The sequence below is a fragment of the Corvus cornix genome, chromosome 7, assembly GCF_000738735.6.
Source record: "Corvus cornix cornix isolate S_Up_H32 chromosome 7, ASM73873v5, whole genome shotgun sequence".
Classification (NCBI taxonomy): Eukaryota; Metazoa; Chordata; class Aves; order Passeriformes; family Corvidae; genus Corvus; species Corvus cornix.
In genome coordinates this window covers 24,089,144-24,108,544 of record NC_046337.1, presented here as the reverse complement: position 1 = coordinate 24,108,544, position 19,401 = coordinate 24,089,144, and the positions used below count along the sequence as shown (strand labels likewise).

Here is a 19,401-nt window from a genome sequence, read left to right as displayed (position 1 = left end):
CTCTCTTTATTTATACCCTTGCACAGTTTCCAAGTGTTTACATTTATTCAGTAAGCCAAAAAATTACTCACTTATTTTTTCACTATATTTAACATATAGAAGAACAGCAAAGCTCTGAGCACCTGGACCATAATTAAATCTATAATTCATACAGCAGCATGAAGACTAATACATAAATTAACTCTTCTTGCCAGAAGAATTAATAATATCAGGAGCAATTTACTGCAGATTCCAAAAATGAGAATAGAAAGGTTTTATAGTAAAGCTTCCATCTTTCAAACTTCCCTTAGGAAAATCTTTTTCCCCAATTTTCTATTCCAGTGGTGATCCAGACTCCAACATTAAAACTTTAGAGGCTAGAAAAAAGTTCAGAGAAGCTACAGAGAGATTGAGAGGTGCAGTGCCCATCAGCACGGTCACTGGAGCTCCAGGCAGAGCACGGCCGCACCAGCAGCACACTGGGCCCAGCACTGTTCCTTGCCAGGAGAAAGAGGTGCCCTGGCTTAGTGCTGTACTGCTGGCTCTGGAGCACAGCCGGGGTGCCCTAGGAACACGTTCACTCCTAATGGAGCCTTCAGCCTCTCGAGAGCACATGCAGCTGGTGCAATTTCAAACTGCACCCAACATACTGCAGTTTATCCACCCACCCTAAGACAGAACGGCACAATGGGATGTTTCTGTGTCCTGCTCTGCATCCAGACTGGATAAAAGCCAGTCTCTGGCTTGCACCTAGCTAAGAGACTGTAGTTACACACTCCAGCAGTGCCAGGATGACTCATGGTGCTTTGCACCCTGCCAGATGACTTTGAAGGGAACAGAGAGCTGCATATGGAAAGCACAAGCAGACGTAGCACAGCATCTCTCAGGCGCTCTTGTCAAGCATTCATTGCTTATGGCATCTACTGCAAAGCTAACCAGAACTGACCCCTCAGTTTGTGATCAGCAACCGACTTCAGAAAAAGATCAACAGAATTACTTTCAGAAATAATATTCAGTGCACTGCATGGACTGCTACTGCACAATTTATTGTTGCTTTCTTTTTTTTTTTTTTTTCATTCAGGCTTCAAAAGTCAATGCTCTTTCAAAGTTAACAAACATGGAACTCTTCCATGCATAAATGGATTTGGACTAAGACCTGGGGCAATACAGTGTCTCATGATTACCTGCTCTTCACACACTTTCAAGAAGCAGAAAACCAAAGTGATATTTCTATTGGTGCAGCAATTTTTTTTCAAACAGCACTCTTATCTTCCCACCTCCTGAAACCAGCTGCTATCACACTGGGGGGAACGTGTCATCTTTACTGGAAAGATCCCCAGCCTGGATGGATGATTTTAGTGGGGAGGTATCCAGCTTATCTCAGGTATAGGGAGAGATGTGTTCACTGTCATTCCTGTCTCCTTACTCCCATGTTTGAAAACAAAAAGAGAGTGCAAGCACAGCTGAGTCTGACAATCCAGATAAGAGATTTTATTTATATTTATTTTTCCAAGGTCAGAATCTGGGAGTAAAGAAAAATTAAGCACACCAACTTGCATTTGTCAGAAAAAAAGCAGAGTTACCAAAACCTCTCTTACAGTCCTTCCTGAATGAAAACTAGGCAGTAGCTGTCTACAGCACAAATGTACGGCCCGCAGAGAAATTCAGAGGCAATGGAAACAGCATAAATAGCATCCAGAAGGATGAAAAGTCATTTATCAGAGTAGTATACAGCTCACATCTCTATTTCCTCCATCCCTGACCCCCTCCTCTCTAATTTCTAGTAAGGCACACTGGTCATTGTAAAGAATTTTGCCCAGAATGCCCTTTATATCTGGGAGACCCACATGGTGCTCAGCCTACAGTAGCTGTTTTAGTATCAACAGCCACCACTGTTTGCCTTCTAACTGATAGGAAATTATTTCGCTCCTTCTATTCTTAAAACAAAAAAACCCAAGCAGGTTTAACAGAAAACAAAGACTTTAAATAATGCTAGTCTGTGGTATTACCATGAAAAATAAACCAAACAAAATACTTTAAAGTCAAATGCTTTCACTGCATTTGTTTTCAGAGAACCTCAAAAGTAACTGATTTCTCCACATATGGATCTATTTAAGGTTTGTTACTCTGTATTATCAAACAAATCACTGCTTTGTTTTGATGATGTCCCTTTCACTTCAGACACTTGATTCTCTTCCAAAAAAGCAAGTTGTGGTGTGTTTGTTCTGGTATGACCAAGTACACCACCTGGAATTCTGGCTTATAAAAAAAAAAGGAAGAAGCAAACCAAACTCGAAATACACAGCAGCCAGGTTGCTACTGCAACTCTTCCCACTACCTCAGCAATCCAAGACTCTGCAGAGGAAGGGGAATGTGGAGCTAGGCACCACCTGGCTGTATAAAACTTGTATGGGTACCGTACAAAATCTCTACTCCAGACAAGAAACACTTTTGCAGCCACTGACTGTGCCTCAAATAGTTTATCATGTGAAGACCACTCTCTCAGATTAATGTTTAATCATACTTGTAGAATTTTAGGTTCTATAGTATTTCTACCTTTTACATAAGAATCTGTATCACTCAAGCAATGCTTAAGGTGCAGTAGGCTGTGCTGTGTAACTTAGATCATTTGGATTTGCTTCCATATGAATATAGTCTTAGAGTGTTCAGTGCAAGTTGATTTCAGACTCTTAAGACCTCTCTTTGCATTAGCTTTATAGAAATCAAACCAAAACTCATAATATTCCTTTTAAGTCCAAAGCTCTGAACAGAAAACCAGGTATTTGCATATGGGTGTTGTTTCTCTGAGCCCTCAGGGTGTCTGTAGAGGGAGAGGTTGCTAAATCTGTAATGTCCAACCACAGCTTCTGCCACTGGTATTAATGAAGTAGATACAGATAAGCCCTAGGTTATCTAAGAACAAGTTAGGACAAGCACTATGCACAATGACAACACAGAGCTCTGTGTCAACTAACCATCACTGCACCACTTCACTTGCCCCTCAGATCCTCCAGCCTGGATGAAGTCTTTGATGTTAGGATACCAGGGGGAAGGACAAACACCAGCTAAAGTATTAGCAAAGCCCAGGCAGTGAACACACAGTAGACAGGTCCTTTGTCAGAAAAGGTGTATTTGGGCAGGAATCTGCCCAGTCTGCCACAAAAGCAGCCTTCACAGCAAGAACCACCATCTCAGCTGAACATCTCTCCTATTGCATAGCTACTGATATATTGAAACACTTCCCCGCCCCCCAAAACCCACTCTGCTCAAAGCATTTACTGTGTAAACGCTTTACTGAAATCGCAAACAAAAATAGCTTTCTCCTGCTAACCTTCCCTTACAGAAAGGAAAACACCCATGTTTCCATTTGTCCAATGAAATCTGACCAGCTCTACTGATTCACTCTGTCACATTTTGGTGACTTTCATGTCTCAGCTTCAGAGTGAAGTGATAACCTGCGTTCAAACCTAAACCACCTCACTGCAGCTCCAAGCTCAATGAACTGAGCCAGCACTGCTCGAGAACCCTTGGCTTTCTACAGCACCATACTGCTAATCCAGTCACAGGGTGGCCTGCATGCTGGGCACAGCTACCTTTGCTCAAGCTATGTTAAACAAGCACCCAAAAGGCAGGCTGGCTGTGCACTGAATGAGTACCTTAATTTGCTTACTGATTTCCAGCCCTGCCACTGAAGCTACATGAAGGGTTTCTGGCAAGGGAGGAACTCACCTCCAAGACAATTTGTTGTGAATCCCTGAGGCTGGCCTTCAGCTTTGCCGTCTGTTCTTTGACTTTGCTGGCTACTTTCCCAGCGCCCGCACCCTTCTTCATGCCTCAGAGAGGAACTACTCAAGTTTATAGCAGCATTAACTCATCAGCTGGAAACCTGCCAGGCTGCTTACATTTTCACTACAATCGTCTGAGCTCTGATTCTAGAGGGTGCTTCGAGACAGGATCCATGGTCACAGACAGTACTATGCAACTGCTTTCTGATGTGCTTGGATCCATTTGGGGCGCTGTGCAAGATGCATTAGTGCTTGCATATCTACTGCAAACTGCCTCTGTGAAAGGAAAAAAAATGCCCCTTGCTTTTGTTTAGCTCAGAGTTGGAGATACTCATATGCCTGTGGAATAAACACAGAGAATCCAAGCACAGAGCACATGAATTATCAAAAATCAAGATCTACTGCACAGCCAGTGCTATTTGTTTCTCACAAAGGTGACACACTTCTGGAGAACTGAAGACATGTGACTAGTTTATTTCTAGTTGGCAGAAGGTGACAACTTTGTGCAATTAAAGTAGGATTAGGTAAAAAATTAAAACAAAGCCAAAATTGGGGGGAGGGAGGGAGGGGAGAGGAGGGGGAACAAAGTGGAATAATAAATCAACAGAAAAATCACAAGACATTTGCTTTTTTTGACTGACAACAGGACAAAATCTGTGCACCTCCAGTGACTTTTTTAATAAATGTTGCTGCTGCTTGGAATCATAGTACCTGTGTATGCTCCAGGATGATCACACTACAAAACCCTGACTAAAATACAGTCTTTAAATGAAGTGAAAATCACTTCCCCACAAGCTTTCCTTTAGCATTATCATTTAAATCCAGTATAAAAGCTAGTTTGGTCAAACTGATCTTTAAGAGGTCACTTAGTCTATTTCCTGCTTGAAGTAGAATCAACTGTATCTAAACTGCTCCTGTCAGCCATTTGTTTCTTAAAAACCTCTGGCAAAGCAGACCCACCACCTTTTGCATGTTGTCTTTATGTCTGGGTACATCGATATTAGGTCTTCATTATGGCAATTGAAGTTGCTTTCCTTAACTACCAACTCTGGACTAGCAACAATCACCTTATTTCCTTTGCAGCAACTTTCTTCTATATCCAAAGATCTTTTCCTTTCTTTCCTCCTTCCTTCAAAGCACATAATCCTCAAAGTGGTTACATCTATTGTGAGGAACTGCTCCTCATCCAGTCTTTTTTTCCCCACGGATTTGTGCAGCTGATTATGCCTACTAAAGCGCTGTACCTTGCAGTTCTCATTATTAAATTATATGGTATTTTTAAGGTCACTTCCCATATTTGCCCCCATCATTTAGCAATCTACTCCTGTCCTCCAATGTGCCTACAACCCCTTCCTCCCCACTGTTAACTCCAAATGCAGTATTTATATGCTCTAGGCCAGTATCCTCATCAATAAGGAAAAGATCAATTACTAGGGACTGTCAGATGGTCCTCTACAGATTCTTCCAGCCTGAAAGTGACTCACTGCTAACTACAGGTCACTTCGGTGTTTCATAAAAAAAATCCTTTCTTTTTTTACCCCTCCTTTGTTTCTGAAAGCAATGCTTACAATGGTAGTTTAATCATTGTCAACTAAACTTGTATCTGAGCTCCTAAAAGGTCTGGCCAGTCTGTTTTACAGTAAGTGCTATAAAATTAACAACTGCTTCAGCCACAGTTCTGAACTAGGTAACAGTATAGTGCACTCTCTGCACAGGGAAAATTAATCCAAATTAACACAAGCAGGCTAGGACTCATTTATCACCAGCAGTTACTGGCTCAAAGTAAGGCATCAAGGTAAAGTAACAGCATAGTTTCTGGTACACATGCCCCTGTCCGAGATTGCAACTAGATATCCTTGCTCCTGCCTACCCAGCCCTGAACTCAGAAGATATGCTCAAGGTATTTTTCATGATCTGTGTATTACCTGTCTCAGAATGTTCCATATCTATGCAAACCCGAGTTACACCAGCTCCAGGAAATCTGCACACATGAGTTTTATAGGAAGTAGTTAATTTTACAGAGAGGGTTTAGTGCAGTTTAGCTGATTCTCTTGTATTTACGCTTTGTTAAATTGAATTTGAAATAGGTGTCCCAAGTCTGTAATAGTAAAGAAGCTGATATACAGAGACAAGTCAGTCTGAGGGGGAAGCATTTAGTGCTAGGACCTTGCCACACATACTGTTCACCACAAACTAAGTATGACAGGCTGGCAGTGGTGAGCAATGCACAGTTTGAATGTAAAAAGAAAAAAATATATATACGTGGCATATTTTAGTCAGTTTTATCACAGAGCCTGAAGGGCCTGTACAGTTATACAAATGGATATCCAAAAAGCAGATTTGTCCTTAAGTCTAAGAGCCATTACTTGGCATTTTTTTACAAATTTCTGCACAACAATGCCTAAAGAATTGTTTAAAAAACTGGTCTGTCAGGCTTTTCTATTGTTCCCAGATAAAACTTAAGACATAATGGGCATCAGTTCTTTAACACCAGCAGCTGAATCAAAAATGTTTGAACTATTTCTGCAACTTTAAAGTAGATAGACAACCATAATTTTTTTTTTTTAATTTTGACAGTAGTGCTATTGAAAACTAGTGAAATATCTATATAATCTTTGGACTAGCACACAGACACTTCAGAGCAGGTAGGACAGTACTGTGGACACTGCTCACACAGTGTCAAACCTGCAAATCTGCAGGCATGAAAACTTACTCCCATAAGTAGGTATGTTGATTTGTGTTGCATAACCCTCTCTTAATTATGCCACTGAGAATACTTGCATGAGAAATTCACTGTGTGGGGGCTGATAAAAAACCTTGGTTTATAGCTTCCAAGAGGTCAATACTAGCAGAGGGGAAAAAACCCCAAAACTTGAGGCATTTTGAGTTAGTGGATCTGTCATCTAGTCTCAACTGAAAATAAAGTAATTTAAATATTCTCACAATTCAAAATGCTCAGGAGTTACACAATCTTTCACTATTGCATTTGTTTAATAAAATTAAATTAAATAACAGGGCACTCTAGCTCTACTTAACACTTAAACGTTTTACTGAAATGCCTTTCTAAATTTGCATCCTCCCTCTTCCTTAAGCAGTTTCACTGACTGCCAGCAAATTAGGTAAAAGCCATTCTGCAACATAAAGGTTATTACTACACCTGGACAGAAATACAAAAATACCAAGACTTCTGACTGCTGTGCTAATTTATACCACTCTTTCCTACTCTGACCTGGACTACAGCCTCCTGGTTAGAAAAAAGGAGGGAAGAACAAAAATGGAAGAAAACGCTTAGGAGAAATGATTCTAGGTAAATGAGAGATGGACAATAGTAACAAGTAGAATTTCAATATTCATTTGAGAATTACTTCAAGCATGTTTTTACAGAAGCCATGAACCCTCTTCATTGTATTTTTTTAACAGTAAACTTCTATATAGAGAAGGAAGTGTTAAAAATAATAGTGTGGGTTTGTATTCATGGAACCATTCTGCAAACTTCAGCTTTCTTTTCATATAGAATGCATTTATTGCACTCAGTGGTGACAAAGTGCTGGGCAGGGAGAGACAATAAAACGCATAATGTCAGTGTCAGAAGATACATTATCAAGTAGAGTTTGGGTGACTTTTTAAAAATTTTGCTCATTCAGCTTCACCACAAGCACTTATGTACATACTCTTAACGTAACTATCTTTTACGTACCTTAATCAACTTCTCTTCTATAGGGAACCATTTAGTGTTCACAACTGGGTTTTCACTGCAGAGGTGAAAACCAGAAAAACTGACCATTTTATTTTGTCACTGAGATTCAGTACTTAGTAACATGAAGACATTTGCCCAACAAGAAACTAACAGAATAAACACAGAACTGGAGAACTTACACTGATCTGAAAAGTCAACAGCTTGAGTGGAAAAAAAAAAACATACACATGTGAAGATGGGCACACACTTGTGAAACTGTGTAGAGGCCTGCTATTTGACTGCATGCAAAATATTCTTTCTCCTCCTGATTTCATAAAAGCAACAGAATGCCTGGTTTTGACAAAGGGGAGATGGAAACTTACTACATTTGAGAGACAAAGGAATGGATTGACTTATTCATGTCCTGGTGCGTGTGGCAAAAAGCTTTGTGTGAACAATGCCTACTCTGAGAGGAGAGAGGAAAAATCCAGCAGAGTTCATTTGAATCACCTATTTAAACCATTTAAACGAATCTGGATGATGTTTTTTCCTTTTTTTTTTTTTTTAACACCCCTCCCTGGGGAGCATGACAGAGTAATCACATGAATGTGCTTCACTTTCTGACTGGAGTAGTCACCTCCGTGGCAGAACTGGAGCAAACCACAGCTGTGCAGTAACATCTTCAACAGGCACAACTGTTTGCAGAGTAAACATTTGCCTATAACCTTACTGTAGACAGAGTATGTTAACAAAAGGAATGCTCCCACAAGCTCAACTGCAGCACCTTCCTCACAAACACAAGGCTGCATTAGCTCAAATCCTGCACTACCTCTGCACGTGGATGAGCCTGCACCACCAGCACAATTGTTCATTGCTCCTCATTGTTTCAGACAGCTCAACTGAAAGAGCTTAAATTGCTGCTCTGAAGAATAACTTCACAATATTGCTTTAAACACACACTGCAGTGCTTCCACACTGATGGAATAACAAGCACAGTCCGACAGTTACGAACATCTGGATTCATGGGTCCATAACTGAAGCAGTAATAGTGTTCACCTGCCGGGGCTTTGCAGGCATTCTTCTTTGTGTCAAACTCCAGACCCTGGCATTGGCAACACTGCAGTGTAGAATTAGCCCAAGATGTGGCAGTAATGAAAGGGACAAATGCAGTTCTTAGGAAGCAGAAGAATCCTGTATTAAAACAAACCCCCTACATGTCTTGCTTTCATTTGTTCTTAGTCCCCATACTTTGGAGTGTTATTTTAAAATAAATAATTTCAAAATGAGCTACTCATAAACCATCAACCTCCTTGCAAGTCTAAGAGAGGCTACAAACAGCAAAATCATCAACTGCTACCTTTTGTTGTACTGCTCAAGAAATCACATTAGTACATATTAGCATACCAGGCCTAAAAATAAATAGGAATCAATACAGTAATCCCTATTAAGGAAAATTATTCCAACAGACCTATAAAGTCAGGCACTCACTGGCTACAGGATGAGAGAGCAGGGAGCTTTTGGGATGATCCAAACAGCTCTCCCTTAGTAATAAGCCCCATTTCCCAGAAGGTACAAAGAAAGCAAGTTGTTTCTCTGACCAGTACTCCAAGGCATGTGTTTTGTCTGGCCTTTCCTCTTTACTTTTTTCTTTTTAACCACTTGCTTTCAAATATCTACTTTTTAATTTAACAAAGAGAAGAGTTTAAAGCCAATTTACAGTACAGAATACAAAAGACTTACATTCTCCCGCCTGCCTGGGAAAGATACACTATTTCAACTCACCACTTTTTAAACCACATGAATTAAGCTCTGAGTGAATACACTATATCTGGTGTTTGCGTTCATTTTCTGCAAAGTTTATACTAAAGTGGATTTGTTGTAAAATGGGCTGTAAACTATAAACTAAGCTGACATGAGTCTTATTAAATTGTACTTCAAAAACTTTTCCACAAAGAAGAACAATGATCAGTTTAGGAATGGAAATGAGGAAAAGGGAGCAAAGAAAACTGGTACACATTTTTGTTATTGTAGATCATCAGGGCAACCAGGAACAGCTAAAGGAAGCTGCTATAAATCACAGCACCCCTGGGAGCAGCCCCACTTGTGCCAGCCCTAAAATCCAGGAAATACAATGAGCATTGGAGCTAGCAGTGCTCTGCTCCACCTGAGCTGCAGCCTCCAAGTTGGGCAGGTCACAACAGCAGCCTCAGACATAACCTTAACTACAGAGCAGTGACCTCTGATCCAAACAGTTTTATGCTATGAGCTGAAAATAGTTATTCCAGATATGTCAAACCTATTTAAGAGCATCTCTGCGGCCCAGACTTACCATGCACTACATGCAAAATCTTTGCAGCATTTACCTGAGAGTCTGTAACAGTGGGGTTTGGCACACTTCCATACCTTGAAGTATGTATAAGTGCTTGGCCATGGCTTGAAACTGAGCTGCCTAGGAGCAATAGGGCCAAGATCTTTTTAGCTTTGCTTTATGCTATTAAAAGCACAAAAGAAATTAAATACAGCACGCTGCACCAAGTAGCACAGCTTTGAGTTAAGCCAGCAAAAGCAAGAAAAAATGGAATCAGATACCTGTGTCCTCAGTTTACCTATGTATCCTAGTGCTATGGTGTATGTTGGACAGAAATTGACTTGTTTCAGGCTTTTCTGTTGAACAGGAGAAAACCTGAGTAGAAAGCAGCACTTAATTTTTCTCCAACATCTTTAGTGGCCTAAGACTGAATTTAATTTTATTGCTTTTGATGTTTTATCTTTCTTGACGATCACACCAAAATCACAGGAATTTAGTACTATTGCATGTTAAAGAGTAAAGCTATCAGCACGAACATATTAAGTTCTATAGTTGGTACCCCCAAGATGCAGCTCATATTCACTGCTCACAAACATGAGAGCATGATACGTGACAACATGATTTTTTCAACAGTTCATTGTCCAATTAACAGAATCAGAAATCAATCTTTACTGTTGAGACAGGCAAGCAAAAAACTACCATTTAGTCAGTTTTACTGTGCCTGTCATCCTGCCATCCCAGTGCCTAAAACAGAAGTTAACGTGCAGCCCAGGCCTGCTCAGCACACCCAGGAATGGGGCTTTCTTTGGGGCTCTGGGATTTTTATAAAGCAGGTGTTATAGCAATAGATGTGACTGGAGGAAAAATAACTGCTGGGGCAATCTACACTTCTTTTGCATGAGAATCACAGTGCAGCCAGTCAGTGTCATTTTAGAGTAGTTAAATCAGCCTTCGGTCACTCCCATGGGGTGACTCTGGGCAGTTGCACTGGCAGGTGAGAAGTGGCAGTGTTTAACATGATATGAGAGAGGTCAACATAATCTTCAGTATCTGTACTCTATCCTGGTAATGTTTAATGTTTTACATGTGCCATTACTGCATTTTAAAAATTGCTAATTTTTCATTACTTATGTAACTGAGTAACCAGAAGGACTATCAGCATCCAAGAGCATTAGTTGCCAGATGTATTCTTGTGAAGCTTGCAACATGTGGACTGCAAATGATAAGGGTGGGCTCTAGAACTGGAGGAGAAACAACTGTGCACGAAAAACTGTTTTTGGGAGAACACAGACACAAGGCTTTTATTTTTAAAGCACATACTAATATGTCTAAGTTATACACGCTTTTAAATGTTTTGGGGTTTTTTTTACAAATTCTTTTTCTTTCACAAGAAATGTAGTAAGTAGAATTCTGCTGCTTGTTGCATGACGAGCAATGCAGAGGTATCATCAGTCTGCTGTGTTGGTCTGTAGCCTAATCTGTGCTACTACACCCTACTGTCAACTGTTTCTGCACATAACACACAGCTGCATTTACCTCTTCTACCAGAAAGGTTACTTCTAACAAGTCAGTTTCAGCAGAACAGTAAATACTTTGGGCACTGAAACTCTGTTCAAATTGTTCTTTATGAAAACCCAGATCTTCTGTTACAGAAGCTTCTCTTTAAATATTTTTTTTTATTTTGCAAAAGGTAAAAATGCACTCATCATAAAGTCGTTACTGAGTAAATCCACTAAATTCCTCTTAAAAATACCTATGGGAACAGAAGCATTGACTTCCTCACTGGCAAAAAATAACCTATTTTCCTACTCTCTGTAGGAAAGAAACTTGAATAATTTTAGACACATTGGGGTGTTTTCATCATTCTCAACAGAATTCCTGGCATCGGACTGCACCAGCTCACAAGCAAAATGATCTCTTGCGCTAATATGAGAGGAACATGATTTCCCAAGGAGCCGAGTATCAGACAGTACTGCAGAGTGTGAACGGGGAAGCTTCTCTTTCTAAAAGCTGTAACTTGCTGTACCCGAAACTGCTACAATTATCTTTTTGGCAACTGTAAGCAGTGTCAGTGTTCTATTTCATTTAAATACTTTCTCTTCTACCATGCGCCTTTGATGGTCCAAATATAAAGTGCAGGACTAACACAGAACTAGATCGCAGTGATTTATTAAAACTTATCTAAAGCAGTTATTTAAAACCAAACCAAAACCACCTCCCCACAAAAAAACCCCTCAAACAAACAAAAAACCAAAAGAAACAGACTGCTCTCTCAAAAGAGCTCCCCTTTACTGAAGGGGGAGAGCCACCGACCAACCCTGCATGCAAATACATCACACTGCCATAGGCAATCTACAGCACAGTCCTCAGGACAAGACGCCTTCACCACAAATTCAATAAAACACTGCTCTGGTTTAGCCCCTGCACTCATGGATTAGTGAGATAGAAGAAAGCTCATATTTTATCAAATTCCCAAAACACCCACCAAACCTTTCCAACTATTCAAAAGCCAAACAACTCCAACACAGAAAGCATTTCCAGCATTTCTTTAAAAACGTACATGGCTCACTGTTACACGAGTTATTAAGACACCCTCCAGTCAGAAATCTTACTGAGACGCCTCAAATGAAAGCAACATTATTTAAATTTAGCTTTACTGCAAATGTGAACACTGGATGCACATAGCTAATGAGAATTTTTATGCATCCTTTAAACAAAAGTAAAACATGCAAAAAATATAGAGAAATCAACTAACTGTGCTACTGTCTAACTTTTTTACAGATCCAGTGCTCCAGTTCCAAACCATCACTTTAAGACTAAATCACTCAGTCTTCCACGCTTAACATTTCATTTTCTAAAACCTAACAGAAGTACCTCCCAAGCTGGGAACTTCCCTAAAAATATTCTTTATCAAGAGACTACAACTTTGACCAACAGACACGTAAATTTAGAGGCAATACTTCAGTTTATGTGTTAAACAACACACTAAGAGAAAGCATATAAAAATCACACACGGTTCTTTACTTCAGCATGAAAAGATCACTCTATAAACTCAGCACTCAAAAACCCAGTTCAAACTACATGCAGACGTTCAGTTGAAAGCTTCAGCGTATTTTGACGTTCATATAATTAATGTTTCGCAAAGGCAGTGACCTGCTATGAACAACAAACTGAATAGATTTTACTGTGTACATCAATCACTAATGACTACACCTCCAACATGCAGACAAAATATCAAACTTCAGTTTCAAACGTTTTTTATGCTTGTTCAATCTGCTGTATGCAATTTCTGTCTAACAGTCACCTGTCGTAAACACTAAGTTTCCCTTTTGTTAACCTGAGCACATTAATTTCCTACCACCGAACACAATTTAAGAAGCCATTACATACCTGCAGTTAGGAGGAGGATCAAGGGTTATTTCAGCTAGCTCCTTCTGGATTCTGTTGGTGAAATGAGAACAGACACAAAGCATTTGAGATAGTCTATAGAATAAATCAGGGAATTACACTGCCCTCTACCACCATGCAGTTAAATGCAAGATTGGCTTTGCCTTCAGTAATGCTAACATGGCTGCTTCCTCTTTGTTCTCAGAGGCATAACCCAAATCCCACAGCTGAGAAACTTTGCAGCTTTTTTCCTGCTCCACACTGTATGTAAACAGAACACTTACAGCTGAGTTGGGTAGAAATTTCCCACAACTATTCAGAAAAGTAACTCTTTTTCACATCCGAGCACTTTTTACTAGGGAGATTTTCTTTTCAAGCTAATATGCAAATGAGGCGGGGGGGGGAGCCTGCACAGGCAGATTTGACAATGACTTTAAACCAGAGCTACAGGACCTGTGACTGAGGCTCAAGTGAACTGCGCTGGCAGCAGACACACTCTTTTCACAATATTTTACCTACTACTTTGCAGTATGTTTAAAAAGTGGATTTGCAGATCTGCCAGGCTGTCTCTGTTACTGGAATAATCTCTCTGGATCAACTTTGCTTCTCTCCATACCTTCTGCTGCCTTTCTCCCGCAACCTTATACAGTAGCTGTATTTACATGATAAAAAGTGATACAATAACTTGAAATAATCTGTGCTTAGCTTTACTCTATCCCAGCCATTCACAAGGAGTTAAGATCTGAAAAATGAGTACTGAAAACTTCCTGTCAATTTAAGTTTATTCAGGTATATGAGAGGTGCAATTTCAAAATACACATGTTAAACTTCTCTTAAAAATATCAAGTAAGACTTCTCTTCACAAAAGGACCCATATGAGCAATACTGTGAATTTCATGCAAAATAGCAGGTGTTAACATATGAGCTAGCAGAAACTGCTCTGGAGGTCCTTGCACGAATATCAATAAGTTCAGTCAGCCTACTGAACTATCTGAGATGCATGGAATTAGACTTGCAACTATTAAGGGAAATAAAGACAAGATGGGAAAACTCAGTTCCAAAACCCCGTATCTCAGGCTTGTCAAATAAAGACAAGTAACAACAAATTACAAAGGCTACATAGCAAAACTTTTTTTTCTTTAGCCAGTCCTATTTCAAAGGATTTCCTTATCAATCTCAAAAGTCACCAAAGCCACCCAGTCATTCTCTGCAACAATTTTAACATATTTCAAAAAGAATTTACTTATTTCAAGTCAAATACAAAATTACTAAAGTGTTCCTAAAAGTGAGAGCTACAGCACTCACGCTGAATAAGCAATATTTGAAGCTACTACAGCTATTTTACAACTTTTCTTGCTACAGGATACTTGTAAATATTTGCAAAGAAAAGCAACTCCAAAGAAAGGACTGGAAAGTTATGCTTCATCTCCAAAGACTGATGGAATTAAAGACTTTAAAGTTTGAGTATTTCACACAGCTGATCTTTGAGAAATTTACCAGAGTACACATCTTGAGAGTCAGACTGCCAATAACCTTATATGCAAATGAAAGTGCAACCAATGTAACTAAACAAGGTTTCTGAAGATTCTCATATTTAAAGGTAGAGGCTACCTGTAGAACGTGATGGTTTAAATCCACAGATCCTAAGGGAGAAAACTCACCTAAGTTTCTCCCAAGAGAATTGCAGAATGAACCCATTCCTTTGGGGTGTGTAAGGCTCTCCTGTGCAGCATCATGAAAAGCTCTCATAAGGCCCAGAGAAGCCACTGGGGTTTTTATGACTTCTTTAATTAGACAGCATTGCCTGTCATCAGTCTACAGACCATAATAAAATACTCCAGGAGGACTCCACCCTATACCCTAATCAGACTTGGAAACCAAACTCAGAAAAAAAGCGCCAAAGCTGTCTCACGCATTTTTGCAAATACAAAACGTATCTAGGTGTCCCCCTCCCAGTCAGCCTGTAAGTTACCAAACTCTGTAACAACTCCTCAAAAGACATAGGACGTGTCTGTGTAAGTGTTACCCCAACAAACCTTGGATTAATTAAGGCACTGCTTCTGCTTAGCAGGCCCCTGTATTACCAAAGTTTATCATTCACTCCCTTCCACACAGCTTTACAAGCAGAATCCCTCTGCCCTGACAAGTGCAGTGCAGGTACGGTGACTCCAAACACTGTGTAAAAATACCGCAGGATGTTTCACTCTTCCCTTTACCTTTTTGCACTAGTAGATAGCTTAGCAGTAGTTTTGCTGGATAGTTTGGTGTTTTTCTTCTGCTGGGTGGCAGAGGGTTTTCGCTCTTCTTGCTCTTCAGGTTCAGGTGCAGGCGGATCCCTCTGATCAGCATCTGAACTACCACTGCTGGTACTTGGACTTTCATCGTCTGACCTCTGCCTATCACTGGACATCGTGGGGAACTTTTTGGGGAAGGAAAAGAGGCAGAGTTAATACAACAGGAAGGACTCTCTCTGGTCATTCCCCAAGTTCCACTGACCTCTGCCTATCACTGGACATCATGCAGAACTTTTCTGGGGAAGAGGCAGAGTTCGTACAACAGGCAGGACTCTCTCTTGGCATTCCCCAAGTTCCAGAAAACTTTGAATAGGTGACAAGTCGGTTTCACTGAGAAATTAATCAAAATATACTCCTTTGTCTCATACCCAAGGGCTGGAGTTTGACAGCTACAAAGCAATATTTACACTTCTGAAAATACAGATATTTCCAATTTTTAAACCCACTCGCATTTTTTTCATACTTTAAACAATATGCCAATTGTCGACTTTGTTCTAAGGCATGAGACAGATTTAGCAGGGTACTTAGGCAATGAACATTAATAACTTATGACACATTGTAAATAACAGACCTCACTGAAAATGTTTTTTAAAAAGTCACTAATAACCTGTAAATATTTACACTGGAGCAGAGCATTTTATTGGGTCCAAACGCCAGATCCCCCCTCTTCTCCTCTCTCCGTGAAAATACATTGCCAGTAACACTTGGGTTGATTTCAGATGGAAATGTACACTTGCTCTGAGCATTTAAAGGGCTGGCACGGGGGGGGAACGAGGTTCGGTTTTTTGTTGGTGGTAGGGCTTTTTGTAGGAAGAGGAAAAGCCCCGCGATGCATTTAAAGCCACTGGGGTAGCAGCAGCCCCGGTTATTTACATGGCCAGCAGCGAGAACTGCATTTGGCCACCACAGAGCTGCCGGAGGGGGAAGAAGCATAATTCAAACTGCACCTTCTGCACAGCTCTCCCCGCCGCCGCTCCCCGCGCAGCTTCCGCCAGGCAGACCGACATTTTTCCGCCGATCGGGAAAGGCGGGGGTGGGGGGGGAAAGAAGGAGGGGGCTGCCCCGGCGGCCGGGGGGGCCCGAGGAGGAGCGGCGGGAGCTGCGGCAGAGCTGGATCCAGGCGGCCGCCCGGCCGCGCTTTGTGGGGAGCGCCAGCCCGGCACGGCACGGCACGGCTCGGCTCGGCTCGGCGGGCGGCGGCGGCGGCTCGCCCGGCCCCGCTCCGCACCGTGCGTGTGCACCAAGTGAGGCGTGAACTCGGGCCGGCCCTGCGCCCCCGGCCGCCGCCAGGCAGCGAGCGCCGAAAACAAGAACAAAGCTCCTCTACCAGCCCCCCCGCCTCCTCCCCGCCTCCCCCCACCGCGCTCGCCCAGCCGCCGCGGCGGCCGCCTCGCCCGCCGCTCCCTTACCTTCGCCGGCGTCCTGTCCCGCTGCTGGGTCGGAGGGGCGGGATGGCGGGGGGCCGGGCCGGGCCCGCGGCGCCCGAGGAGGGGACGGAGGCGGCCGGGGGCTCTACGGCGGCGGCGGCGGCTCTGTGGCCGGGCAGTGTGGAACATTGAGAGCCGGAGCAGGGGGGACGGGGGGAGGCGCGGTGCGGCCCCGCGGCCGGCGGGTGGCGCTGGCGGGCCCCGCTCTGCGGCGCGGGCTCCCGCGGCGGGCCGGGGGCCGGGGCGGGGGGGCGGGCGCGCGCCGCGGAGCGGAGGCGGGGAGGGGCTTGGCCGCCCCCGGCTTCCCCCCGCCCCGCCCGGGCTCCCCCGCCCGCCCGCGGCCGCCGGCGGAGCTCCCGGCGAGCGGGGAGGGGAGAGGGGCGCTCGCTCCCGCCTGCCGGCCGCCGGGGTGCGCGCAGGCGCGCTCCCGTCGCGGCCGGGGGCGCGCGTGCTCCGGGCCGGGCAAGGACAAAGCGGCGGCCCGGGCAAGGGGGATCTCCCCTCGACGGCCGCTCGACCCGGCCGGGCGCCACCCGCAGCCCTCAGCTGAGCCCGGCTCTCGAGGGGCTCCAGCCTCCAGCCCGCCGCGGGACTCCCCGGGCCGGTGCTCAGCAACGCTGATGCCCGGTGGGTCGTGGGGTCTCCACAGCCCTCGGCCTCGTCAGCCTCACACCTCACACGCCTCGGCTCGTGCCTTGCGCCCGGTGTCAGGGCAGGGACACGCAGGAATGGGACCCTTGGTGATTTCTTACCCCGCCATCACAAATGCCTACCCTTGTTACCCCATGGAGCTGGAGTAACGCCGGCCACCCTGCAGCCCCACCACTCGGAATAGGAGTATTCAGCATCCAACCCAGAGTTAGTTGTTCCACAAGCAGCCAGCTTGCCAAATCATAAATGTTTTAAAGAGGAAAGGAGATAAGTGATAGCAACTGTGGTAGGTGCCACAGGAAGGTGATACAGCATGGAGATGTAGTTTATTTTCTGGCCCGTCACAAATGCACGGTGGTGGTGTGCACTGGAACAGCTTCTCACACCATCTGCCCAAAGCAATCCACCAATTTAGAGAATGTAAACATTCCAATCTTAGAGCCTGATCATACTGGCAGTAAAATCCAGTTTCTTTATAGAAGACCTTGTCTATCTGTGAAAAGTAAATGAGGTTGAGGTGGTGGTTAACTGGCTTCTGCAGAGAAGTTAACAATTACTAAAAATGTTTGTGCAATTTACATGAAATCTCAAGACTAACAGTTGCTGTCCAGCACAAGGGCTTTCGCCTAGATGGCTTTTACCTGAAGGGCTTTCATTATCAACAGCCTAATGACTTAAAACTACTGTGTTTTCTTAGTTTGTGCAAGATCAAGGGGTCAGAGAGCATTTACCGTGCTCTAGACGTACCAATAAACAACTGGTGTGTCAAGGTCTACCCTTCTTTGGGTAGTTGAAGTTAGCTCAGTTGAAAAGTATGCTGAAGATTCGGCAGGAAAGTTGAATGATATGGAGGAATACTGGAGGTTTGTTTGTTAAAGTAGGCTATAGAGAATTCCCAGCTCACCACTACAAGCAATTTGCCCCTGAGGTATGCTGTAGAAAATTCCTAGCATAAACAGTATCTGGCACGATGAGCAATCTGGGCATAATTAGTAAAAGGGAAGCACGGCATTATCAAAAATCTATCAGTCAGCACTGTGAGTCTTTCCCCCTTTCCCCCCTCTCATTCTGTTGATGATGCTCAAGATGAAGCTTGCTGGAACTTTGAAAGTCAGGATTAAGTCTTTACAAATTTATTTTATTTCAGGTGAAAATTTGCAGTCATCCCAAAAAAGTAGTAGAAGAATGTGCATCTACAGAATGAAAGTAACTAGATTGGCCAAGAGGTGCACACCACATCAGCTACTACATGTGTGGCTTTTGTGGCTTTCAGAATACAAAGAGAAAGTTAAGAAAGCTCATTTAATGGAAACTAATAGAAAAAATATTCTAGATTTTATTTTTTCCCAGTATTTTGTACTGTATTAAAATGAATTTAGTACAGCAATGTGGATATAACAGATATGTATTTGATTGAATATTCATTCGACATCAGGTCTCAAAGGATGACACTTTATTTTTGTGAGGTTTTATATTCCTTAGGTATGTTTGTTATGTTGTCATCCACAGAAAGAGGGCTGCACTGGAAGGTACAGTACAGTTTGAAGGAGAGGGAGAAATGCCAATTTTAATAGCCATTGTTACAAATCTATGTATAATCATCTCTGTGACTTTTCGTATCCTCATAATTTGACTTCAGTGTAATTTTAACTGATGTACCCATCATGAATGGTTTTTCTCTGTCAGTTTATTGTGTGCTCAAATTGTGGAAGTGCAGCTGGCCTTGCAGAGCCTTCCTAAGGAAGTCCTGGACACTTAGGGTGAGGCCTACATTTTTTTCCCAATCAGTTGCCTTTGTTGTTGTTTGTGTTTTATTGCTTTTGTGTTCTTTGGGGTTGTTTTTTTTTTTTTGGAAGCCCTGTTTGCAAAGGTGGTAGATTGGTAGATTTTTTTG

At 42.7% G+C, this 19,401-nt stretch overlaps 1 protein-coding gene across 2 annotated transcripts in view; it reads right to left on the bottom strand.

The window, feature by feature from the left end:
• UBE2E3 (ubiquitin conjugating enzyme E2 E3) overlaps positions 1-17,018 on the bottom strand; it is a 57,377-nt gene extending 40,359 nt beyond the window's left edge. Inside the window, exons 1-3 of one of the 2 annotated variants that reach the window (XM_039555276.1) lie at positions 16,839-17,018; positions 15,352-15,554; positions 13,139-13,189 (exon numbers count right to left, since the gene is read on the bottom strand). In XM_039555276.1, the coding sequence (XP_039411210.1) occupies positions 13,139-13,189; positions 15,352-15,554; positions 16,839-16,985 (401 nt within the window). In that variant the 5' untranslated portion in view covers positions 16,986-17,018. Of the gene's footprint in view, positions 1-13,138; positions 13,190-15,351; positions 15,555-16,376; positions 16,398-16,838 lie in introns of those variants that run through there. The other variant, XM_039555277.1, reaches the window with a different exon arrangement.
• Positions 17,019-19,401: the final 2,383 nt, after the last annotated feature.